The following is a 27,021-nucleotide window of genomic DNA, read 5'->3' on the forward strand; positions in this document are numbered from 1 at the left end:
AATCTCATTGAGTCGATCGTGCACCGTAGTTGTGCTCCAGCTAACGAGCGAGTAAGATTGTAGAGAATTTTCTCTATCCGTGTTCCATTCGCAAGCGTTGTTTTCGATTTCCGCGTCGATCTTCTCGCGTATGACAAATCAATCGACGTAAAGATGACTTCCCTACGATCTTATCGTTGAACGAGTTACTTGTGGAAAGGCAGCCAAAACCAGCCGTCAGTATGATGCAGGAGATCACAGACCAGTCCTCTAGGACTGTGCTCCTGAATACGTTTGTGGTAAAAAAAAAACGGTGCAGAGTCTACTTTCATCGTGGCACTCTCATCTGGGAAACGGAGAAACCTCCATATAGTAAGTGCAATTAAAATATATATGTAAGGATTTTATCGTCGATTGATCGAACAATCTTTGAGAATACATCGAGAAAGACTCGTTGCGAGTATGTGATAATTAGACTGTGACTACAGAATACATGTAATATGCAAAAATATATAAAATACCCAAAGTAAATATACTCGTAGTAACATTTAGTAGGGAAAACATAGATCTCTATTCGGACCCTATCTCTTTAATTATATTCACGAGAATATGAAATTGTATAATTGTTCGTATTTTAGCGAAAATTGTCTGATGGTTGTTTTTACGAAATGAAGACAAAGAAGCAGTAGACACGTTAGGACGATTTTATCGCCTGCGCTTTAATGCCTTGTTGTTGTTACCCTAGAGAGTACGGTATCGTGCGCAAGACTCGGACTAAATTTTCTCTATTTTATCTGCCAGAACATATATAGAAATATGTATATATATGTTCACTGCCCTTTATAAATATTAAGACACTTATGAAAGACGAGATAAATCTAAAAAATCATTGATAATTTATTCTCAATCTTTAGAATCTTGCAATAACTTCCTATCTAATTTTCTCATCGTTTAAATTGTAAATGATTTTTTCTGTATCAATGAAAACATATAAATTGCCATTTAAAATAAATCTTTCTTCCAATCATTTTTAGTCTGTTATCGTTCTCTAAAACATTTAATTGTAATATTTATCCTCGAAAAATATTTCTAGTAAGCGTTCAACATTTCTCGATTATCGTTGAAATGCCATTTACCATCTCGAACCGAAATATCGAATATTGGATCGTTCACTTAATCATAGATATCGTAGTTCGTACGTTTCGAGTTTCGTTTCATTAGATTGCAATTCTCAAGAAGCTCAACGCGCCTTATTTGAACTTATCCCCTCCGCTGAGAAACTCATTTCCCTATAATTCCACATTTTTTCAAGGTTTTACCGATTATTTTTATCGTTTTTTCATCTCGGAGGACTCGAATTGACCATAATAGGATAATAGGAAACGAGGAACGAATGGAATCGTGCGACTTGTAACTTTTCCGGAAGCTGCTAATGGGACCACAACGATGCTTCGTGTTCTCGACTCTGGTGTTTATAGAAAGGTTGTTCTATTTTTGCTTTTTTTTTTATTACACATCAGTTGTTGATAACGAACGGTCGTATTGCAGTTTATCTTTATCAGGGAATATTGTCGTTGTTATTATCCGTACTAACAGCGCGGAGCAACATTTGGATAAATATTAGGTTAGCAGAATATTTATCGCTAGAAACGAAATGTTTTTTATTTGAAGCATATCGCTAAGGAATTGATCGTTATCAACGAACCGAGTGGTCTTTCAAAATATTTTATTAATGGAAATTTAAAATACTTTAATGAAATCAATAAAATCATAATATCCTTTTATCAATCCGAGATATCGAGTTTTCAAATAATTTTTTAAGAAGTTTATTCGTCGAACCAACACGAGTCCGGATGAAATTATTAACAATTGATGGAAGATTGAGTCAAGGATCAGTCAAAACCACAAGTAGCGGACCAATTGATTGCAGTCTCGAGTTGTTCGCGAAATGATCGATAGGTACGATAGGTACGACTTGTCGATCGCGTTGTATCACATTGTTGTTTTATAACAAAGTCTCATTCTGATAAGCGTAATTTTTTACAGATATTATTCAGTATATCAATTTGTTGATAATTAATTCGATCATTCAGATTAGAGATAACGACGAACAAGAAGAAACTTTTTGCAGGACGTTCGTTTGTTCGCTAAAGAAAAGGTTAAATTAATCTTATAATATAATATTTAAAATATAAACATTAACATTTTTTAAAATATTATCATTAAACATTATTAAAATACAGAATTTCATAATATAATAATTTCTTTCTTTTTTTCCAATTTCTCAACAGGAATTCTTCTTTTAAGAAATTTTTGCAAATAATATTTCAACAAACCGATCTCGTACTGTCTCACCTTTGCACCACGTTGTATGTAATATCCAAGTTGCATGGCGTTGTAAAGGGTTAACAGATGACTCAACGTGTATCGCGTATATGCACGGAATATCGATAGATTTTCGGCGATTGGCGTCCACTTCAAAGACAGCGACACACGTAGAGAAGGTGCGTCCTTGAGTCTTGTTTACATATGGTTCCGTTTCCGTGTATTCGCGTGGACGCTGAATATTAAAGAAAATCTCGCGAATCTCGACAGGTCTTCTTTACACCTTTCACGATCCAACCTTCATCTTTCTTGTATACCTTGATCTCTAATCTCTACTACGATATTCAACGTATAATCGTTCTTTTCTTCCTTTGTTTCTTATCTCGACGAGTTGTTTCTTTCTCTCTCTCAACGTTCCTATCTGTTGTATTTTTTATAAATTACACGAAAGAATTTTATACTGCGACTGTTATTTCTATTTTATGCAAGATATTACGATGTAAGATAAGATGCGAGATAAGATTATACTTTGCGTAGATTCGGATGCTCTGGAAATGTATAGGATCGGTAAAACGTTGACGTTGTCACGTACGAGACACAAGAAATCACGAAATTGACAGATCACCGGTGATCTCTTCGCGTCGCAGTTCGAACGCTTCACAAACAAGGCGAAGAATTGAACTTTAGATATAGCAATAAAATTTATTGTACGAATCAAACAGAGTGACTGTGGTGTGTTTCGTGGTATGTTGTGTCTACCCTATTACTGCTTCCGAGCGTGTGACAACGTATAGACAACGTTGGTGAAAAACAGAATGCGAGATGAAAAAAGTAATCGAGTTGAAGCGCGGTTACGCGTGTAAGAACACAGGCCAGGGAAGTATCGAAGATGAAATAAATTAGCGCTCCTCACAACGTTCTTCCCACTTGGTATTCCGTTCGCGTACGGCGATGCTAGTATACAGCGCTTCCTATTTGCATACGATTATCTCTTTCTTCTCTGCTCTCTTTCCGCTTTACCCCTATCGTCGTTCGATCGCCTTCGTTAAAAGTTTCTTCGTCTCTTGCAATTCCACGAATTTCGATCTCGATGACCTACACAAATTCGATGAATTACTGCCGTTCATAAATTCGAGAAGCATCGATCTCGATAATTTGCAAATTCGATAAATTCCCCATTATCTTAATTCGAATAGCTGCGATTCGAATAACTCGTTACGATAAAATTCGATCGATACCGATATAACCGTGGTCACGATTCCCAAACGATTCCCACCGTGGTCGAACGCAAATTCGTATAAACGCATTCCACTTTGATTCTTTCGAATCGAATTCTATCCACGTTATCGGTCCAACCCGTTAAGGTCAAACCACACATTGGCCGCATTCTCCTCGATTCTAGCAATTCAACCGGTTACCTGTTTCCCTTCTCCCATCTTCGTTCCAACTAAAAGTATTTTAAGCGTTTTGCTTCCGGAATAAGATCAACGCGTATCGTTGGCAACGGGAAAAGAAAAAAAATATTCGGTTGGCAACTAAGTGATTGCGGATTTTGTCATATGGTGGTATCGACGAGACCCGCGATCACTTAGTTGCCAACCCAATACAACGTTTCCTTAAAACGATGTATCAGTGTTGTAACGACATATTTGGTGCAAGTCGGCTTACGGGATTGTAAAGCTCGCAATGTTTACAAATTGCTCGATAAAATGTGCAGCGAAACGATTCTTCGAAGACAAACGCGTGATGGCAATCGTAGTTAATCGAATTTTAGTTACTGTAATTAACACGTATATAGTTGAGTCAATGTCGTTGCTAGAACATAATTGCTAATTGCATAACCAATACATTTCCATCTCTTCGCTCCCAGTCCTTTCCTTTTAAAATAAACTGTCATTAACAGTATCGATTGAATCGTGCAGGATTAGGATAAAAATTAGAATAATCGTAGCGTATAAAAATTCCCGATTTGTCCTTAACCCTACATCGTTCTTTAGATCGTTTTCCATCCAGTCGTATTTTTCTAAAGTCTGAAAATATTTCAAGTTTGACCAACGTATAAAAGGAATTCTCGTTGGTATATGCGATTCTCTGTTAAACATCTTCCTACAACGTTGCAAATGTTTTTCGCTTGCTAAAGTGAGAGCAAAATTGAAACGTAAAATAGTGGAGGATGGCGGCAGGATAAAGCGGGAAGATTCGAGCCTCTGTCTCATTATATCGATTTTAAGAGTTGCATCGAATCGAGAAATGCAACGGAATGTATTATATAAACGTGTAACATGCAAAAGTGAAACTTGCAATTTGTTGCATATTACACCGATATAGCGGAATAGGTACGTGTACCGCAGCGTGTATATGACTTTAGCGTAATTTATGCGGGTGCTTCGTTTACGTAATTTCTCTTCTCTGGTCAAAGTATTTTTGCAGATGGTACAAAGTAGAAGAAAAAGAAAAAAAATTAAACTCTCGTTATCCATCCTGAAGATTTTCCAGTCGTATCGATTCGCATCCTCTTCGACGACCAAGTACAACGATGTTTTGGCACACGGCTCAATTATCTTGATGACGTGGCTGCGCATACCATTTCTGCCATATTTCCGATGCCGATCGTCGTTCCGTTAACTACAACTTTTTTTTTTTGCGCGCGCGTCACGGAATTTTCTTGCCTATTCCATATGTTATTTGTTTTTTATTTGTTACTTAATCGTTCTGTTTGCGACCACTGTATGGGATCCGCAAGGCGTAAAACGATAAAATAGTACTATAAGTAGGCTGATACGTATAGAAACTCGTATTTTTACGAAGATACTTAAAAAAATGGAATTTAGGTAGAGAATTGTATTCACGATGCTAAATATTATACCACGAAGCTGGCACCCCGCTGGGGGTAGCCGCCCGCATGCTATATTTATTTTTTATTTTTATTTTTTTTTCTTCACCAACAAGATATAACACTTTACCAAATGTCTATAAGGACAAATTGTAAAATAACCAAAATAAAATAATAATAAAAAAAAAAAAAAATATTATACCGAGTCTTGTAGTTTGGATAATTTATATACTTTTGCATATAGTGTGCATTCTGTGCATCTTTAATAATTACGGCTTTAAATATGTCGTTGAATAATTATGGCTTTTCATCGTTCTGCACTTTTCACGATACTGCTCTTTATCGCACGGAAGGAATGAATGAAATGGCACTTGTGGTAATGGAAATATGATAATTATTATATCGTGTGATTGTAATATATTTAAACGCGTGTACGATGGAAATAAACGGCGCTGTTACAGCGATATCGATAAAAATGGAAAGAAGAAGAAGGCTATTGTATAAATAAATCCGCAAACATTTATAATCGTTTCCACTTTGGAACAAAACCCTTAGTTTTAAATGGGACTACGGCCGACGATTCGTGCTGATCGATAGCTCGATTCGTATAATTTCCAAGAAATTCACGGACATTTAGCTTTTTAATTTACTTTGTGGTACAACAAAAAGACAGTAAAAGTAGAGTTTAATTGTTATCATTCTGTTCCTTCTTTTTGTCTACTGACTTCCTGGGCCGTAGCTTATGTAAACCAGGCAAAACCAGCGTGTCACGATTGCAGGTTGCAGGTTGCAGCATGTGTTTATTGCGAAACGTTTTAATTAAGACCCGCTGTCACAGAATTTACGTTTGCGTACCATTTTTTTTTTTTCTTTGACCCTACCGCGGAACTGATGTAATCGCACGACCAAGAGCTGCCGCCTATCTTCTTTTTCGCCAATCACTCGCGCAGTCACTCGACCTTGGATTACTTTGGAAAGTAGCTCGATTATTTAGTCTTTCTTTTTCGCGAATTTTCGTTGTTTCGTTTTCCCTTCGATTGGCGCGACTCGACGAAAAATTCCCAAGAACATTAGAATTTTTTTGCCATTGGATAATCCGGTTTAAGAAACTCGATCGAAGAAGAAAGAAAACACTGTCTAAAGGCTCATTATCCTTTAGATCTAGAGTGTAGAAAGAAAAAATGTTTAGAGCATAGAAAGTTTTCTTTTTTATCATTTAATTTGTACTTTACAATTTATTCAGCTGGACATTTGGTAAATTTTTCTAACTTAATCGCTAAATAACACGTGGGTGGCTATCCGCAGCGGGATACCATCTTCGAATTTGACTATTTTATTTCTTTAGCGAGGTCAGTGGGTTGTTTTCTTCTTAGTCTTCTTTTTACGAGAGTTTTGCTCGCTTCAGCAGCTAGCTGGGAGCATAGTTGAGTTGCAGATGTATCAAAATATATCTGTAGCTTGGTGCAAGAAGTATCAATGTCAGTATTTATAAAAAGTTCAGGTATTAAGTCGCTTAAAGATATGTTAACAAGAGTTACAGGAGTTTTTGCTGTTTCAAATTTCTTCTCCAACACAGAAAGAAAGAATTAAAGCTTGCGCTACTTGTGTTCTTCCTGTTGACCTAGGTATCTTTCGCAGAAAGTTCATTTTATGAAAAACGTCGACGTAGGCGTGTACGAATCTCGTTGTAGCCATTTCTGGATAGAATTTGAAATTGGCGTCTTTTATACAGAACATACAATTGTTTAAAAACTCGATACGGGGTTTGACTCGTTGTTGCAAAAATATGACATTGACACTTCTTGCAGCAAGATGTTAACATTTATTTTTCTTTAGTTTGATCGTTTAGTTTAGTAGCGAGTGGTAGGGAAAGTTTAAGCGTGCACAGTAAGTTGCTAAATTACTCGCCACTCGACTAAATCGTTGGACGTATCTGTATGAGCCATTAGAGACCAGGAAGCGATTAGAGAATAATAGCGTCACGTGGCTCCAAGCGAACGTGAGAGAAGCGAAAGGTTTCACCGTTTGGTAAAGAGTGGCGACCTTCCGCAGCCTCTTCAGCTGGCAGCAAGGTTTTCGACTGGAGATCGATGTGAACGACCGACGCTGCCTAAATTTACCTGAACAAATTCAGGCTGCAGCGAACGAGCGGCCCGGAGGAATTACGGATTCCCTCCGACAACTGCAATCAAGGCTCGACCGTGAATAACACGGCGTGCCTTCAATACGAATTATCGTGGACTTGGAGCTCCCGCTAGCTACGATTTTCCGGAAAGTTTTCTCGGCATCCTTTTCGCCATCGTCGTCGATATAATTCCTACTTGTTAATAGGATTATATATATACATATAAAATATATTATAGACACAATGATAAGGTTCCAGTGAAAATATTATATGTAATTAAGTTAGTCAAGAATATTCGGATCATTTTTAACCTAATTTCGACGAATACGAAATACATTATCGCTCGTATAACGCTCGTGATTTCTCGCTCCAACTTTTTCTCTTCGTTCTGTTTTTACTTAGAATATGACGAGTTTCCATCTCGTTTCTCGTAGCTAAGAAGCAAAAACCTATCAAGCAGTGCACGTGCATATGCAATTACGCCCCTCGTTAAGATACATGATTATGCAGTTTTGATAATTATCGCGTTCGTTTAATCGAGCTATGCGCTGTCTATCTATTCGAATGGCTATTTCGTTGTAAAGAACAAAGTTTGCTTTTCATCGAAATTCTTTCACGAATCGCACGAACAATGAAAGGTGAATACAAATGAAAAATCCGGTTTTAAAAGATCTTCGTCGTCTCGGGTAGCTACTCGTCGACCTTGTCTCGTTGGCCACGCATTTATTTTCGAGTTTGTTTTTCCACTTGACAAAGTCGTTTCGCGATCTTCGTCTGCCATCTTATCCAACTTCCGCTCCAATCTATATTCTCTCGACGTTCCCTTTCGAAAAGGTAATTTCTGTTGGCACGACCTTCGCGTGGAAAGCCCTTCAACCACTGGAACAAAGGCTCGATACGTTTCTGGGTCAGAGTCGCAGCCTCTGCGTCTCCTAACAGCCACTAGATCACGAGGCTCGGCCCGATACGTGGGTGGGTATAAAAATTCCACGGAATTTTTTACACTCTCCACGATTTCGTACCCAACTGCCTGGATAAATTGTTTGTGTAAACCGTTTCGATCGAGCGGAGCGAACCATTAATTGTTAGCGAATTACGTGCTTGTTGCCTTCCCCGTTTCGTATTACGTTTATGTACGTTGATGTTTGAGAAGCTCCTCCTATTTCTGATGGCATAGGATGGCCTTCATCAAATAAACATCCTTTAGTCATTACATATTTCTTGAGTACTATTTCGAATCGATGGAATAGATGAAAGTGGTTTTTCTAGCGGTTTTCATAAGAATTAAATAAATCTAAATGTTTTCTCTCTATTATGTATCAACATCTTTTTTCTACTCATGTATCCGATACAGGCTTGTATCGTTTATTTATTTGTCTGTTTATCGTGGCTAGAAAACACGATGTATGTATGGATTTAGGAAAGCAAAATAATAAAACGATAAAAAAAGGGAAATAAAATGACGTAAGAAATATAAGAGATAATTTAGAGGAGAAAGATAAAAGGAGCGATTTGTTGGATTTTGGATCAAATAATGGCAAAAAGAGAATATCGAAGTGTGTAACCAACGACTGGTATATGTAAATATACGATAAGCTGTGCGGAGAAGTGGAACGAATCGATACGAGTGTCGCTGGAAAAGTGCAAGATACTCTCGCTAGATCATCCGTCGAATAGGCCATGTGCATCATATTTTTAGCGCAGATTTATATTTACAGCTCTACGTGTTCACAATACGAGGATTAACAGATTATTAGGAAGACGTAAGCGTAGCTGAAAGACCTTGTCAATCGTTGTAACAAGATTATATTTTATTATAAATGAAACGATATTTTATTTTTCATTATATATTCAAGCATATTTATTTTCTATGACACCATTTTAGTTTTTAACGTGAAGTTTCGTAATTTTTTTTTTTATAGCAAAGTTTCATTCTGTCATTAGCGATAGTAAAAGGAAACTCTCAATTTCCCTTCAACGCGATTCCAGATTTCGTATCTCGGCACAATCTGCAGAATTCTAATTAAGGCTTCAATTACAGAAGACTCGAAGCCTCTGCTTCTTCAGCCATTCGCATATATATCACACAGTGACAGTAAATCCTATTAATTGGAAGATTTATTTAAAACCTAACTTAGTCCATCTATAAAATATCTTGTTATTACAATAGCTTTATCAATAAGCGAGAAGAAGAAGCGATACTATAATAAGCGGGTAACTTTTAAATCAAGCAGACGATCAAGTTGACCGACAAAATATTTAATATTTGTAGTCACGTGAATTGACAAGGAAAAGTAAAAAATAAATATTACGTATCTATGTAATTTTCTAATTTTATTATATATCCGAATGAAAATATTGACAAAAGAATTGGATTCTCGAACAAATATGTACCCCGACAATCTCTTTGACATTAATAAATCATTGCGAGTTGAAAACATTGTAAAAACATTTTTTCCTATTCTAGGATAAGGATATTTCATGGAAATATTATTAGAACATTTTTTAGCAATATTATTTTACGAAAAACCTGTGGAATATTCCGCGAGATCATCGTTCGTGCAGAATTTTATATATGAAAATTTCAAATATCGAATATTTTGAGACGTTCTACTCTGTGCTCGATCGTTTTAACAATCGATCAGACCATTGAATTTCAAAACTTGCAAAAACATCGTAAATCGATCCTGCGAGACCTTGGTATAATAGCTGCTCTAAAAAATAGCGAGTTTTTGAAATATTCGAACTCTCGAAATTCCTTCTCTCTGCTTTTTTTAACGCCAATTTCTTCTTTTCCTTTTTTTTCGATAGAAACAAATTTCCAACAAGTTACAAACGATTTAGGAAATATTTTGTCCTTCTATTTCTATCTATCTATGGATTTTTTACAATCGTCCAGACCAGAGCTCAAAGAATATTGAAACTCGACTAAGACGGATACACTATGACTACGGTATTGAAACGCGTTATCTTTTGCGTAATTTCGTTATCTACTTGCTTTAAGTTCATCCCCGTGCTTTTGTCGTCGATTATGTATACGTACATAATATAACATCGTCATTTTGAACGACAGCTGTCCCGTTTGTCGATAGTCACATTCAGGTCGGTTGAAAGAAATTCATAAAGTTGGCGGAATTCTTGTGTCATATGGAACAATCGAGCCCGACTATGATACTATTATTCTATATGAATTTTTTCAAGAGACACGATAGAAGTTTGCAAAGGTTTACGGACGAATATTAACAATTGATATACGTTGATATAATTTAACAATTAATTTTGTTAGTATTATTAATATTAAATAAATTTTTATAAATATTTTTCCATTTCTTTCGGGAAAAATTTTCATGAAGCGAATACTAAAAATATTAAAAAAAAAAAAAAAAAAAAACCACTCGATGAAGAATAGACATTAATTCTGTGATAAAAATGTAATACTGGAATCGCACCGATTTCCTATCGAGGATTTTCACAAGAGTTTAAATTCATCGGCCGAATTCTTTGCAAAGAATATTTAGATAATTCACAAAAATCGCAGTGAAATCACGAGAGAACACGCTGCTATCGACTTTCTTTCGTGCGCTTCACGATGTTTTGTCGTTTTCATGGACTGTCGATCGTGTCTGTCGGTTCTCCTGTACGGACATCGTCGATTATCTTTCGTTTTTCGTTATTCTTGTCTGGGGTAATCTTTGTTACTTCGCGTTGCCTTGATCAAGTTTCGTACAACGCAAACAGGTGCCTAAAAGATTTTTGTTTGATTATTTTGTAAATCTCCGAGGAGAAAAGTAAGATAATCACGGTGAAAATAAAATCTATAAAATTACACCTTGTGATTCAAATTTTAAATGAAAACGTGGTCACGGTGGTTGATCAAATTGTCTAGATTCTAGAGTTCCGTTTGATCGATCGCTGCACGCTTTCTTTCCTCTTTTCTTTATTCGATAGCGATTATCGATTAGATTTCAAAGAGTATATATTTCGTGGATGAAGAAGTAGCGCTAGATCGCCACGTTCAATTATGCAAAACGATCGTACGGTTTGAACGGTCTATATAGCTTCGTTCTCGTTACTTCATTGCAATATTAAACGACATCTATCAGAGAACCGGTAAACCGAGTCTCTTTGTTTCTAACCGAGTACGTACTTTCGTCGCGTAGTCGTTTTCGTTTTGATCTATTATATAACCGTGGAACGAATGCATAGAAAAAGCGACAGTTGTAATCGTTGAATTTAAAATTAACGAATTGACAAATTAGAACAAATAAATTGACGAATATTGATCGTTTTTAGGTTTAGTCGATTATTTTCGATTATTTTAAGTCATATCCTTTCGCCGTTCCAAAGTTAAAAGGAATAAAATATCGGAAGCTTTCCTCGCTCGGAATACTCTTATCAACTTTAAAAATTCATTTTGTAATCTAATTACAAAATCATTTCTCGATTGATACGAAGAAAATTGCGAATACTTTTCCAGTTAATGCGACTGAGGCGAATAAGTCGTGATAGGCACTGAAGAAACACTCGAATATATTTAACAATATATATTTATTAACATATATTCTATGTGTACACTATGCGTAGAACTCGCTACGGTTGCTATTAGTGGATCGCGGTTCGCGATCACAAGTTCGAACTCGGGTCGATGTGTTTCGATGTGCACTACGAGTTCGAACGACGATTGCCTAAGATGTCGAGAAACTCGGATCGATCGTTACCGTTAATTAATAGGAAAACTATGATGGGGTGTGTCTAAGGATGCGAGATCATCGGATTCGTTGAGGAAAGCCTTGGTTCGGAAAGCGAGGAAAATGGACGTCGCTGTTAATTGGCTAATTTTGTGTCGGTGGTTGGAAAAGGATGCTAACCGCTCTTGAGAGATTGTTGCTAGCGGGAAGCATCGTACGTGAGAAAAGCAGATTTCTCGTATCTTCCTGTAGTAGGTGACTGTTAAGACAAAGACTATTCGTCCCTTTGGAGAACCTTAGCTAAATAAATCCTAAGACTTATAGCGGGTCCTTAGGCTAGTTGAAAATATTCTGTGAAGATGTATCAACATCTGGCAATCATCTTATCCGAAGAACAGGGTCTTTGTGTAGCGAACCACGGGACAAAAATCGTTGGAAAGTTTAATGTCGAGTGCCGCTACAGAATTAAATGGTAAAATAAGTCACACGAGAATTCGTAAATTGGCGAAAAGGATAAGACAGTGGAGGCATCTGTTTTTAAAGTACTTGTATCGACTCGATACCAACACTTTTTATATTTTCAGCGAGATGGACGCTACCGATGACCGACGTGCTCGCCGTTCGTTACGGGGATGATTGGATACACGGGGTGAACCTGAAGGAGAAACAACCGCCTCCAACATCGCCTACTTCGCCCACCGTCTGTCCGACGAATTTCATTCTCCACTACGCTGTACGTGGACCAAAGAATAAATGGAGCCATCACAGCGTGACGATGAGCCACACCGACCCTAGGCAAGTCGCCTCCTGGGTTAAAACCATCCGAAATTACCTCATGGGTGAGCTTCAGTCTTTCTTCATCCCTTGTTATTTCATCGATCGATTCTCTTATCGTGAAATATCGCTTGGTATTTTCCGTAACGTGCAATTTTCTGTAATTGAAATATCGAAGCATTCGTTAACACGTTGACTGTCATGCGACTTTCGCATAATATCTGATTTGCCCTGGAACCGCAATCCATTCGAATATACTATTGGGTTAGCAACTAAGTGATTAAAGATTTTGTCGTTATATTTGCATATTTTATTTTCGAAGATATTATCTAAAGATCATTCACATCGTTGACATACACATCGTTCTTCAGTCCACGGAATTTCTCTCGTACTAATTATTTTAAGAAATTTAGTAAAACAATATGGGTCATCGAGAACCATCGTGGCAGTCGATGCGTTCATTTTTCCGATTCGAGCAAGAGAAGATCGGCGAGTTGTCCAGGTTTAGATTACCGCAAACTTGACATAATCCGAAGAGGTCTTATTTGTCGCGAGTCAGCCAGTCGGATGACCAGTAAGCAAAACTGTTGCACGAATCGTTGTTCGGTTCGCTAGAGTCGCTCCACGACACGGTAATCGACTGCTAATTATCCCGACTCTGAAAATAGATTTTCTTACAATGAAGTCGAAGAGTAACGAGGTGAGATTTCGTGGAATCCCTATAGCTACCTCATACTCGCTAATAACTTATGCAAGCATGGTGGCTCGATTATAAATTGTGGAAAGAAAAGGGGAAAAACAGGAAAGAGAACCGAGAATGGGAAAATCCCTAACACTAGAACTACCAGTCTGCAAATACGTATCTAAATATTCCACGTAATTACGTTTCCATCCAAGTAAAAAACAATATTAATTTTGTACGTTCCAAAATACTTACATATATGTTTTTAGTAATTATAAGAAAATAGAACCGGAAATTTGTCATTTTGCTGGCTTCGATAGTTCCAGTGTTAACTACATGTGATCGATCGGCTGTGCTAATAATATCGCGCGCGAAGATACGAAATAAAGGGAAAAGTAGGTGAAAGTTGAACCGTACCGCTCGCATGCGCTATTGTTTCCTTTCTATATCCGAATCGTGGAGATAGTCGTCGCGCTTTGCTTAAATAATTGAACTAGTAGGGAAAGAGAGAGAGAGAGAGAGTGAGAGAGACATTTGAACTAGAATTGAAATAGTATCAATTATTATGAGCACGTCCTTTGAGAATGTAACTAGATAGAAAGAAAATGAAATAACGTTTTTCAACATTTACGAAATAATTTGCGAAATATCATATGTTTCTGCTCGACGTTTATTCTTGTGTACGGTGTTGCGTTTCCCCGCCAACGAGTAGAAAGGATTAAACACGGCATATGCTGGAACTAGGTCGTTGGTTACGGATCAAGGCTGCGTAATTAAGGCATGCTTTTTGCTGGCTTGCAGAGAACAAAAAAATAAAGCCGGGGAACAAAGATTGCCAGTGATTTCCTACAGTTGTAGTATAATCCAATACTTGGATTTGATCTGTATGTAGTTGTAAGACGACCTGTAAATTTATTGCAACAGGCACTTTCGGTTTCGTTATTTCGTACTCTGACTTTGAGTGACTTTGTTTCTTGCGAGGGATCATCGTTAAAATATCATTAAGATGATAATAATTAATAATTGGAGAAAATTTATAGTAATTAAACACTCGTCTTTCTTTATACATCGCGATTCCTTGTTTCTTTCGTACATCATATTTTATGAGGAATACAAGGATATTGTATTCTACGTTGCAAAATGTATAACCGCTTTAACGTAATTTCAATTCTTCTTAAAAAGCACTCAAAATACAGAGATTCCTCTGTATCTCTATTTCTCCAACAATATACTATTATTTTCCTTTAGTGATATTTTTCTAGGAAATTAGACGATTTTGCTTTCTTTATAGATACTCCATTTTATTGCCGAGGAGAGTAAAAGAATCAAGCTCGGAAGTATCGAAGAAACTTAGCCAGACGAATTGAAGAACCTAGTCCGGAAGGACGTACGAGTTCGAATCTATAAAAATCCAACGATCCGATAGTAGAACCGAAGGATTCGAGCTTAAAGTAATGAAAAAAATCCAAGCTTATTCGAGAAGAAATTCAGGACGTTGATTGTCAACGCGAATTTTACATATAGTTGAATAAACGGCGGTCAACGTATCGAAGCTCCGTAGAAACACGAAGCGAAGAGGAAGAGAAATCGCTGCAAGCGTCGCTGTTCTATCGATCAGCATGCCACGACACCTCACAGAACGATACTTCACCTTATAAAACTCTCTATTCGCGCCCACGATTCTTTCCCCTCACGTTTCTACGCCTCTTAGGCTTTTACGTCATGCTCATTCAGCGGATAAAAAGCTGGAGGATACACACGTGCAGTTTCTGTAGCTTAAACAAACCGCTCTTTCAGTCTACCGCCTTTCACGTCGCTGTAGTTTAGCCGGTGCATGTTTGAAGAGCGTGCGGAATGGCGATTGACGCACGGAGTGGGTGTTTCGCATGGTGTTCGCATTTATTAATAACGATGCTCGAAATAAGTGTCTCCATTGATAATTTTAGTCTGTCGTTACGCAGAGTTTATATTACGTTTATAGTTAGTGGGCGATAAGGGTTGGTCAAGTTTAATCTACACACCCAAGCTTTACGATAAATAATTGCGGGAAAAGTTTTCAAGTTTCTATGAAGTCGTTGCTGTGACGATGTCGTGGGTTTATAAGATCGACCTAACGTAATTTTAGAATTCTAATTTGCCACTACATTCTCACTCGAATCGAGCTTTGATAGAAAATGAAATTCATTTGCTTATCCGTTAGAATCGTTTGGAAGCTAAAAGACTATAAATTAAGAAATAGGGAAAGATATTGTGAACTTTATTCTTTGAAATTGACTCTGCAGTTTACTGTTAATCGTATTATTTCCTTGTTGTAAATGGACTTATGGAAGTAGGATCATTTGGTGTATTGGTTCGGTGAATTCGTGTTTTACATTTCACGATTCATCCCGAGAAATTAATCCGATGTTATGAAAATATCTCAGCGTTTCTTTCTAGGTCGAAGAACCATGATGTTTGCCGAAAACGGTCATGATTTACTTAACAATCATATACTGTATGTTATGCTCTTTGGATTGCTTCCTTGGAGGGATTGCAAAAGCAACGTCGAAGTCTAAGAACACGTCGTGAGTTTCCAGAAAATAAAACAGTTTACGGCGACTATTCCGAAGAAACCGGTTCTGTGCACGATTAATAACTCAAACGATGATTCTTCAAGGTCTAGGTCGATAGTTCCAACTTTCCGCTTCATTGTCTACACTGGACCAAGAGATTTATCTCTTCTCGAGTCGTTTTAATGCCACGTACTAAATAATAACGGAAAAGAATTATCCTAAAATACACATAGTCTGTATTTGTGAAAAAGAAAAAAGAAAAACACTAAAATATACATATATTTTTTAATTATTATTAACCGCTTAATCAACCAAGTTATAAACATAGATGGACTGTTTTATCTATTAAATATCGCAAAAAGTACTACACTTTCGACGTTTTATATATTTTTGCATATTATCAGCTTTCTGTGCACTTTCTGTGCAATCTTTCAGTAATCTTAGTAATCTTTTAAACATGTTTATTTTATCTATGCGATATCCTTCTACAAAAAACCTTATCGAATACAATTCTAGAATTTTAAAAGCTTTTATCCTAATGAAGCGTTCATCGATTAAGTACACTCGCTATGTATATCTGTGTACATAGAATAAAATATCGAGGGTTAAACGATAACTAATCGACGAGTGGATATCCGTACACGCCTATCTCGTAATATTCCTAATACCGTGGCAACGAACTCTTCGTCTTTTCCAATCAATCAAAATGCCACCTTCGAACTATATTCTCTCTGGGGGAAACGTGGGTAGAACGGAAATACAAGAGGGTGGTTCTTTGCTGTGCGTGTGACGCGATCTTTTTCTAGTCTATGTTTGTTGGGAGAAACAGTGGCCACTGTATTGATCCGGTTTCCTGTTCGTTACGTTGCGTTTCTTCAAAAACACTAACCTTCACGAATAAACGAATATAGTCTTTTTAATAATCCGTGGACCGTTACATTCACAACTGCAGGATAAATAAATTATTTCAAATATTGAATAACTATTTTAAGAGTTTTAAGAGATTTGGAAATTACTGGTTTATAGGATTAACCCATCGTCCTAGGAAGATTTTACTATTCGTCAACCCGTTTGGAGGGAAGAAAAAAGGTTTGAAGATTTGGGAGAAGGATGTACAGCCTCTAATGACTATCGCTGGCATCGATGCGAAGATACTAGTCACAGAGAGGGTTGGCCACATTCGCGATGTCCTCTTAAGCGTCGATTTGACTGACTTCCATGTAAGTTTCATTTTTCATTTCGTTCTCAAGGCTTTCACGGTTACGAAACGTCCGATGCAAAATTTCTTTTCCTTTTATCGCTTACGTATCTTTAGAACACCTTCGATCAAATTTCGTGCTTTTCCTTTCAATGTATTTGGAGAAACTTTTTCTACAGAGCACCTTCTTTTTTTCTATTTCCTGCATAATTTTCTTTCTCGTTTTTCTTTCACTTCCGTAACAAGATTTAAATCGTATAGAAATTTCCAAGAAACAGAAATTTCCCGAAGCAATAGCGAAAATACGGCGCGAGGACGAAGAAGATTAAATCATTTTTATATAGGAATGTTTCACTCTTGTTCGCTTGTTCCAGGCGATAGTATGCATCGGCGGAGACGGTACTGTCGCGGAGGTGATCAACGGTCTGGTCCTGAGGACCTCGAGGGATCGACAAATAGATCCGAATAATCCAGAAGTGAATCTACCGACTCCTCGACTTCCGATCGGGGTGATACCCAGCGGAAGTACCGACACGATCGCGTACAGCCTCCATGGAACCACCGATGTGCAAACGGCGACGATACATATCATTTTTGGCGACAGCACTGGCCTCGACGTCTCCTCCGTGCACAATGACCAGTCGTTGCTCAGGCTATACGCCAGCATGCTCAGTTACGGCTATCTAGGCGACGTGATACGGGACAGTGAAAAGTTTCGTTGGATGGGACCCCAGAGATACGATTACTCAGGTAAGTAAAATATTTGTTCCTTCGAAGAAAGGAATAAAACCTTATTATCGAGCCATTTGTGAGTTGGTGATAGTTGTATGGGTTTTTCACTTTCGTCGTATTCTTGATACAGTTACCTGTAACGAACTCTGTATCGTGTATTTATTGCTTTGTATAAGAGAGCATAATTTAAATGTTGCGTTGCTTATTCGACACAAATATGAGTCATTTACCGTAGCTTGAAAATACGCAAATAACCTGTTTCTAACAATAACGTTTAATCGCGCAATACTTTTTTAACGAAAAAGTGACTTCCGTCTTTTCTCTTAAATTCGGTGCAGTTTTCTTCCATATATCGTCTAATAAAGTCTGCTACGATTAATACTAGTGATTAGATTGCAGATTTTTATGCAATTTCGTACTTTCGAGTATATAAGTTAGAAGGTAGAACCTCGATAGAAAATTGGTTTACCTGCCAAATACTTTAGAAACTAACTGTTTCTTTTTTGGATATTTTTTATATATTGCTTCATACTACGTGCATTCTGCGTAGTTTTGCACTTTCTGATTTCCTATAAATGCATATAAATCCGCAGTTTAGTCATGATAGTGCGATTTCACCATGGTTTCCTCTATAGCAAATTATAATTTGTTTTTTATCAAAATCAGCATTATTTTTCCTTTTCATGACACGTTAAACTTCCTGGTGTGTTAGAAAATTATTGGTGATAATTTTTTCTGACGTTAATTATACGAAATAATCGTCGAAAGTAAATGTATTTCGCAGTTCGAACTGTTACTAAGAATTTCAAGATTGCAGAACGTAAACGAGTGTTTAATTATTAGTGTGCTACGAAAATAACATAATTTGAAATTTAAATCATCCCCTTATGCAATGCGATAAGTACGACAAGAGATAGACCAAATATTAACACAACTGTATTTGATGTAATCTAGCGAAGAGAATCGATTAGTTTAAAATGTTTTCGACCATTTTTATGGTTGAACGTTTTCTACTTGAATTACACATTTTTTCCGTCTCGTGTAGTATTATTTTGTGGAGTTCGTGATTTTTCGATTAGATCTAGCGTAATCTAGCAGAAACGTTTTTTCACGCTAAAACAATTTGTTTTTATTTGATGAATGTATTTTTTTCATACTACTAGTAATTTTACTATATTTGTATGTATTTAATACGATACTAGATATTTTTCGTTTCAAAACGTTGGACGAAAATCGAACGGAATGGCCAAGGAATAAATAAGGGTTTGATTAATTTTTTCCAAGGCTAAAGGTAGGTTGTATATGCCAAGGCCAAAAACAAAGGTAAGAAGGTCGAACCGCAAACTAGTAAAGAACAAAGTTTGTGAGGGTATGGGATACATTTTATAAGTCGTAACAAGCTGTCAGCTAATGACAGGCAAACTATAACCGCGAGGGATGTAGGAACGAGGCCAATAAGCGAAGGAAATTGTAAAGCATAGTTATTTTATATCGTGCAGTTTAAAGTGCGAGCGTAGGAAGTAGGATATACGACCGTAGAACGATTTACGAGTTTCTTTAAGCCGGAAGGTTGGTGAACTAGATTTGTCCTACCTTTGCGGAAACACGTGCGAGTTCGTGGGAGTGGGGAGAAAGTGTATGGCAGAGAACAGATATTTCACTTGGATAGCATCTCTTGTACAAATTCCTATATCGGCCGGTGAGAGGGCGTACGTCTCTTTGATCTAGTCAGTGACAAAGCACCAAAAGAATGCGTAAAAAAAAAAAAAAAAATACAGAAGATGAAAGGGAACGACAAGTATCATATAGAGGCCTCGAGACGAAACGCTTCGCGAAAGTGTTTCAAGAGATTTTTACGAATACGCGATGCAAGTTGAAATAATTTAAGAAGATGGCGCTAGTTGAGAGCAAGCCGTAGCGCGTACTCTCGCGGGGAAGTAAAATATTGCAGGGAACAGGAGTAAATTCAAATGTTCGTGCAGGTAAGTATTTGGTTTTCGTTATGTATTTAATTAGTTGTGTCGTAAAGTATGGACGTTTCGGTAGAAGATAGTTCTAGATATGTTAATAACTAATCGCAGGTACTAGATTTGTGTATATTATTTCAATTACTAATTTCTCGCATCTTTTTACTCTATTTTATAAAGTGATTGTAACGATTAGTTTCACTTTCAGACAGTATCATAATATATATATATATATATATATATATATATGTTCTTTATTACAGGAGACGTCAGTAAAGAACACTACCGCAAAGAACTACTTGAAGATAGTGTTATATTATACGCGATAGGAATTTTTATATTATACACTATAAAAATTTGTTATATATTTGTAAAATTCTATATAGCAATGTATTTGCTACAAGTCAGAATGAAATAAAGGTATTAAACGTATTCAGTTGAGTACGTCATATTTTCCTTGTGATTTTCCACTTATTCAAACCAAACTTTTGTTAAAATCGAAAAATAGTATTAGGAGAATATGATAGCCGAGGGGGTGGTACAAAGATCGTAATTCCTGAAATCTCGCGTCATTTTTATTCCGAATTTGATGAAATTCGTTCTGCCTCGCGTATTTTTTGTTTGATGGTTTTATCTTAACAGAAGGGAGGAATTAAAATAAATACGCACTGTATAGTTTATTAGTAATAAGAAGTATTGTACATTCCATAATCTTGAACAATAATTTTCTTACAATATATGCTATAATATATATTTAATCGCGTTTTTCTTCTTCTTTCGCCGTGTTCCACGCTGGTACATCTTTTCCCTCGTCACTGTTGCATTGTCGTATCTGCTTAATGGCAAATAATGTTGACATCCTTTAAAAATTATCGAAAGATTATTAAAAAATGTATAATACAGTACATACCTCGAATTTAACTCAGGTTTCAAGAAGATCCTCGCGAATAAAGGTTACGAAGGTGAGATCCAGCTCCTGTCGGACCCTTGTCATCCAACAACCAGTACAAGATGTATAAAAAATTGCACCAGGTGCCTCCAACACATGCACAACAGTATTCCAGATAAAGAAATAACCAGTTAGTTGTCTATTATTATTATTAAACTGTCGATTTTTATGCAAATTTGTATTGTCATGAGCATAATTGAACGAATAGCACTTAAGTAGGGATTTGTTTTTTCCACCACGTATGAAGAGAATTATACTTTAGATACTTCATATATTTTTCCATACTATATTCATTCTGCACATTTTTGCACTTTTACAATAAATTACGTAGAAATGCATAGAAATCCGTAGTCTAATTATTACTATTATTTGATATCTAACTGTTTGAACTTTATCTTTATCTTTAATTTATCTTGAATCTACCTCAGGATGGTTGACTATCAGAGGCAAATTCTTCATGGTGAACGGTGCCAATCTCGCCTGCGGTTGCTCCAGGAGTCCCATGGGTTTCAGCCCTCATTGTCATGTCGGAGACGGTTGCGTAGACGTAATTCTCGTCCGACATACCTCGCTTTTTAACAATATCAGGATGTTGTTGAGGTTGTCCAGCAAACAGAAGACTTTGGTGTGTGAAATAATTGTAAATTTATTAATTAATTTAAGAATATACGTATATTCTTGATTCTCTCTATGAATATACGATTATATGTAAATTGTTTATCTGGGAAATTCAGATTTAAATTATTTTTACTCGCTTACTTATAATAATTAAATTATTCGCCTCGCGATATAAAGATCCAATTTACAGTTTGCTAATTATTTCGGAAGTATTAGAAAATGCGTCGACGATCGTTCGAATTGATCTAGCTAGTCTGTTTTCTTTTGCCAGTACGATCTGCCGTTCGTCGAGGTGTACAGAGCCAGGGAGTTCACGTTCCGCACCCTACCCACCCTGCACATGCAGTCTACTAGCGATATTAGCAACCGCTATCTGAACTCGAGCCTGAGCGTATGGAACTGCGACGGCGAGGTGATCGATAGCTCCAATGTGAAAATCAGGTAAACACTCGTTCGTGTATTTACAGACTCTTCATGCTCACTTCCACTTCGATGGTTTACACGTAAGCTTCCACTATCCTTTCATTGCTGATTTTTGATATCTCTGATACCTTATCGACCTTTAATTTCCGTTTAAAATACCAGTAGCGTACTGATAAAAAAATACAGATAAAACGAATAGGACGACTTATTTGAGTATTTTATGGGAAGAACATTAACGAACGTATACAGATATTCAGATTGATACTCGGACACATTACCGTCTCTCTATTTGTTGCTTTGCATAAGAGATGCATATTTTCGTGGAATAAATAACACGATATTCGAATCATTACCTCTTGCACGAGTCAACAAATACAGAGGTAGTGCTGTGTCCGAATATTAACGCGAGCAACTGTAATTGACCAACTGTGATTTATCGACAGGGTACACTGCCAACTAGTGAACATATTCACGAGACGAGCCCAGGAACCAGTTCACGGCCGGACCTGTTTCTGTTAGTGGCGAGTAGTAGTCGATCTGCTGGTCACCAAGGTTGCGTTGCTTAAAGTAAGAGAACGACAAACGCCCGTTTCCGAACGAACACGATGACGTTCAAATCGCATAGTTCCTTCGACTTGCCCTAATTAATCGTTATCGCGATATCGACGCGTGGCGCGCGGGGACAACGAACAGTTGTCCCGCACGGCGACCACATCTCCAAAGATGACTGGATATACCATAACATCTTTTCACGACTACGAAGATACGTTTGTAGTTGTGAAACAGAAAAACTGTCTAAGAATATCGTTAAATCTATACTTTAAAGTTTACCAATGTACGAAAGTCATAGAATTGGTAACGAGGAGATCGAAGAATTTGACATTTTTTGAAAGAAGTTTGAAATTCGGAAACATTTAAAACATGCAGTATTGAATATCTTGAATAGTCCATGACGTCGCAACTCACAAGATATCGTCGTTGTTCGAGCGTGTCCGACTAACAGCGGAACTTTTTACCGTATACTCCGTGCGACGCGTATCAAAGCTATGCCTATCTGTCCGGTATTCCTTCGAATGAAGGTCTGAAACCACCAAGAAAGATGTCAACGTCCATGAAGACCACGAAGAATACGGGACCTTACGTTTGCACAGCGATACTCGGCCAATCCTTTCCCTTTTTCCCTTCTTATTATTAAATTATAGCCTGTAATCGTCGAACATTCCATTGTGGATGTCTCCACTACACTGCGGCTCAGCCGATAAGATGTACTTACAGAATTTTGTATAACGGAGACCGGTTTTTCCGATCCTTTCCCAACGTTGTTGCAGTGGTTGGGCATTTTCGTACTTAAACTACACACACATACACACTTGAGATGCGATTATCGTAGATTCGGTGCATGGATGGACTCTTCCCTGAATCAGATTTCTAAAGATATTACCATTAGGGCGCTTAAGTTTACTCGATAGAAGTTTAGAATGTACAGTACGAGCGTCGTCCTTAAGACTCCATTATATATTTTTCACCCGGAGGACGAGCCAAAGAGACGAAGAAAAGTGACTTAAGCGCTACGAGTTCGCGATCGAAGAAAATAAGAAAATCGTAAGAGAATCGACGAGGTGTTGCTTGGAACTCTTTAAGGTATCGGTATAGTCAATTGGTTTCTTGACGAGTTGAACTTTAGGATCCAATGGAATTTACTAACTTGGATTAATTTTCAGATAACTTTCCAACTCTGGCCGCCTATGACAATTCTAAATTTCCAACAACGATCTTTTTTTGTACTTTCCAAAAATCTTCCAAAGTTTTCTAACATAACTATATTCTGTAAGAAACGTTTCAAGACGTCAAATGGTCAGGCAAACACGTGCAAAGATACTTTGACACTAAACTGATATCTTTGTGATTCAAGCGTTTCGTCGTCGATATCATTAGACTAGCGATATTTTCTTTATGAAGCCCAAGATGGCTGACTACCTGTACAGAAGAAAAGAAAAAGAGAGAAAGAGAACACATGTATTTTCGTGAAACGAGCACGATTTTAAGAAAGCTGCATCTATAGCTGTAGAGAAAATGAGACGAGAATCGTAGCTATTAGTGGTTAGGCTTAGAATACTTCGAAGAAGAATAGAGCGGCATTTACTTTACCAGGACAAGTATTTTCATTTATTTATTTAATTGTAGGAAATAAGCTTCGCGAAGATCGGTGTTAGCGCGATCCATCGACCGTACTATCGTGAGAAATGCACTAGTACGTCGATGCATTCACAGTTGCGTTGTTTCGATAGTTACCTCTTTTTATTTATAATTACGACGATATATATGATATGGACGGTTAGCGTTCATAAGCGAGCGAACAGAATATGGTTTCGAATATTTGATCTATGATTCATTTGTAATCAGCAATGTGGATATTGTTAACACGTTGACATCGGTGACGCATGTCTTTTATTAAATTTTCTAGAACGACCAAAGTAAGATAAATTTCACGCACTAAGGAATTTTCAACAATGTTTTCGAAGGATTTAGACAACATTGGCAGAGTAAAAGCACAGTATCGTACATTTAAATCTATTCCACCTGCCATGGGAAAAATATGTAAAATTCGCGCGACGGTCAACGTGTTAAAATTTTAAGAGCTTACTACAAGAATTAAGTTACCTTTTTGTTGATAATCGGAAATGAGAGAGAATCTGCTAGAAGTAAGATATTTTTATATATTTAATATTGAAATAGCTGAGATGGCCCGAATCGAAGAAAGAGTGTAAATATAAAAATTTATTGGAAAGAGAACGATATATCCCTTTGATTCTAATTTAATCTTCGTCTTTCTTTCTCGACCTGAAAATTTGCAGATTGCAAAGAAAGATGACGCGTATTACAACGATAGAGAATTTGTAGTTGTAAGGGAGAAGCTTATCAACGCAGTTAATGTACGCGTTAGAAATTTTGTCGGAGCTTTAGAAAGGAGGACCGTTGCCCGTGAAACGGTTCGTTTGTAAGCGAAGACGCGAGCGGCGAGTGGAAACTTTCGTTCGATCGTTTCTAGTCTGTTGCGTTTACATCGAAGCATACGTGTTCCGTCCTTGGTTTCTGTTTCCTGCAGCTTTGTTTATCGTCAAGGGACGGAAGTTTCCCTCGCCTATCTCCATCGATTCCCGATTTAGAAAAGAAGTTGTAAAAAAGAAAAAGAGAAAAGTATTTTTGTGGTATAATCAACGATATCCCCCGAGGGTCAATCTTTCGTTATGTCGTTAAAAGAACTATGTTGAAATTTCACTTTCGTTCGTAGTGTTTCGTTGGTTCTGTAATATTTTGAATTTTTTCTTCTTTTTATCTTGTTCGTTGAACATAAATCGTTCGTTGAACGTAGTGAATCCGCTGAATTAATGGCCGCGCTGTCGCTTTGTATTTCCGACTTTCAGGACCGACATATCACAGAGAAAGAACGACGTTACCTTGCGATCGATGTTAAACAAACCACTGTACCTCTCGAATTTCGTCCAAAATGCATTTCTTATTTTCTCACGTCAGTGTTGGCTAGCTCGTTTGTCAATTCGATTGCACGTGCTCTACGATTCTTTAACCTTTTGGGGTCTGATTCTTTACCGCAATGGCATTCTTCTCTTTCTTTCCTTTTAATTTCTTTCGTATATTTTTAATCAATTCTGACAACGAAACATTTCCCGCGGACTTTCTAGGAGACAAAAATAGCGGACCACAAGGGGTTAACGACGAATAAATTCAGAAAAGAAAATTAGCGATTAGACGAATGATTATTTTGTAGACGCGTATGTCCAGGTTGTACAGATATATATATACATATATATATATATGATATATATAATATATATATATAATACATATGTATATATCTATATTTTAATTACGAGGTATTTATATACATATATAGAACGTAAAGAAGATAGTCGCGATGAGTCGCTTCCGATATGGTTGTATCCAAGTGTACTAATTGTTTTCGATCATCTTTGCAATGATGCACCGAATGTCGAAAATGGCTGCGTATATTATTAATAAATTGTACTTCACTTTTTCACCTCGTGTCTTCTTTCTCAATCCCATTGCATCCTTTAGCTCTACGAATATAGAACGAATAGATCGTACAAGAATAGCTTTGGACGAAAAGAAGCTAGGACGAAAATGAACAAAAAAAGAAGAAAGGTAAAAGAAGAATAGTCATGAAAATCAATAAAACGTACAAAAGATCTTGAAATATGTATCTTGATCGATATCTTTGAAAATCAGACTACAGCAACATACTTGAAACTATATACGGACGCATAAAATTGAAATCTGGAACAACTCAAAAGGGGGATAAATTTTCGGCCAACATTCACATTTACTCTTTTCTTTTTTCTCCTCTTTTATATATTAAGAATTTTTAATAATCAATATTGTCGGATATATATATATATATATAATATATATTATATATATAATATAATACATTATATTAATTGAGACAGTATGGACACAACGTATAATTGGCGCGGTAAGGTGACAAAGAAGCCTCTCCCTTGTCAGTGTCCCTTCGTCGGAGGGTTGCCAGCTCCGTTCGCGAGTCGAGGTCGTTTCACGCACCCCGGATCGCTCGTTTCTCCGTTTTCCTCTTTTTTCCCCTTCTTTCTCTCGTTTCTCCTCCATCCTCTAAAAATTTCCTCGATATCGTGCATGGTTTCGAGTCCCGCCACGCTTATCACAACTTTGGTTTTTCTTAAGCATTAATATTCGATGATCGATCGTCTCTATGGAAAGAGGGCTGGTCAGCCGTACTTATCGTTTCCTCGGGCGTTTCTTGGAGAAACGTAATTACAAGGAGTATAAATCGAAACAGAGATCTTCATTAACGTACGCTGTTCGAAATGGTTTTCCGTGAATTCGTTTTCCTAACTATCTGAATTGAAAGGAAAATTGCGAATTCGTTACAAGTAATAATAGATATGCCGATCGTTCTTTTATATCAACGCTAGATCTATGCTTTGTTTTAATGTTAATGGCCGATAGTCCATATATACACGTAGAAACAAGTATAAGAAACGATTACCAAAACGATTAAAATACTGAAATATATTATCGTTAATACGTATTTTTGTCTCAGCGAAATTCAACAGAGCTGGGAATCCAAAGTTCTCTATTAACAAAAAAGAAAAAAAGA

General features: G+C 36.9%; 2 protein-coding genes across 2 annotated transcripts in view; one reads left to right on the forward strand and one right to left on the reverse strand.

The window, feature by feature from the left end:
- LOC132906892 (ceramide kinase) lies at positions 1-25,902 on the forward strand. Its single transcript, XM_060959499.1, has 8 exons — positions 1-351; positions 12,535-12,789; positions 16,985-17,178; positions 17,531-17,906; positions 20,782-20,934; positions 21,233-21,429; positions 21,694-21,863; positions 22,289-25,902. The coding sequence occupies exons 1-8, from the start codon at positions 222-224 to the stop codon at positions 22,362-22,364; spliced, it is 1,551 nt and encodes a 516-aa protein (XP_060815482.1). The 5' UTR covers positions 1-221; the 3' UTR covers positions 22,365-25,902.
- LOC132906898 (17-beta-hydroxysteroid dehydrogenase 13) overlaps positions 1-27,021 on the reverse strand; it is a 56,983-nt gene that overhangs the window by 8,298 nt on the left and 21,664 nt on the right. The window lies entirely within an intron of this gene.

Source organism: Bombus pascuorum, chromosome 5, assembly GCF_905332965.1.
Source record: "Bombus pascuorum chromosome 5, iyBomPasc1.1, whole genome shotgun sequence".
Lineage (NCBI taxonomy): Eukaryota > Metazoa > Arthropoda > Insecta > Hymenoptera > Apidae > Bombus > Bombus pascuorum.

Bases quoted from the DNA above. Each gene is read 5' to 3' on its own strand.
- LOC132906892 (XM_060959499.1), top strand. From the start codon at position 222: ATGATGCAGGAGATCACAGACCAGTCCTCTAGGACTGTGCTCCTGAAT. The intron at 17,179-17,530 runs GTAAGTTTCATT...CGCTTGTTCCAG, and splicing joins TCGATTTGACTGACTTCCAT to GCGATAGTATGCATCGGCGG. The intron at 20,935-21,232 runs GTTAGTTGTCTA...AATCTACCTCAG, and splicing joins TCCAGATAAAGAAATAACCA to GATGGTTGACTATCAGAGGC.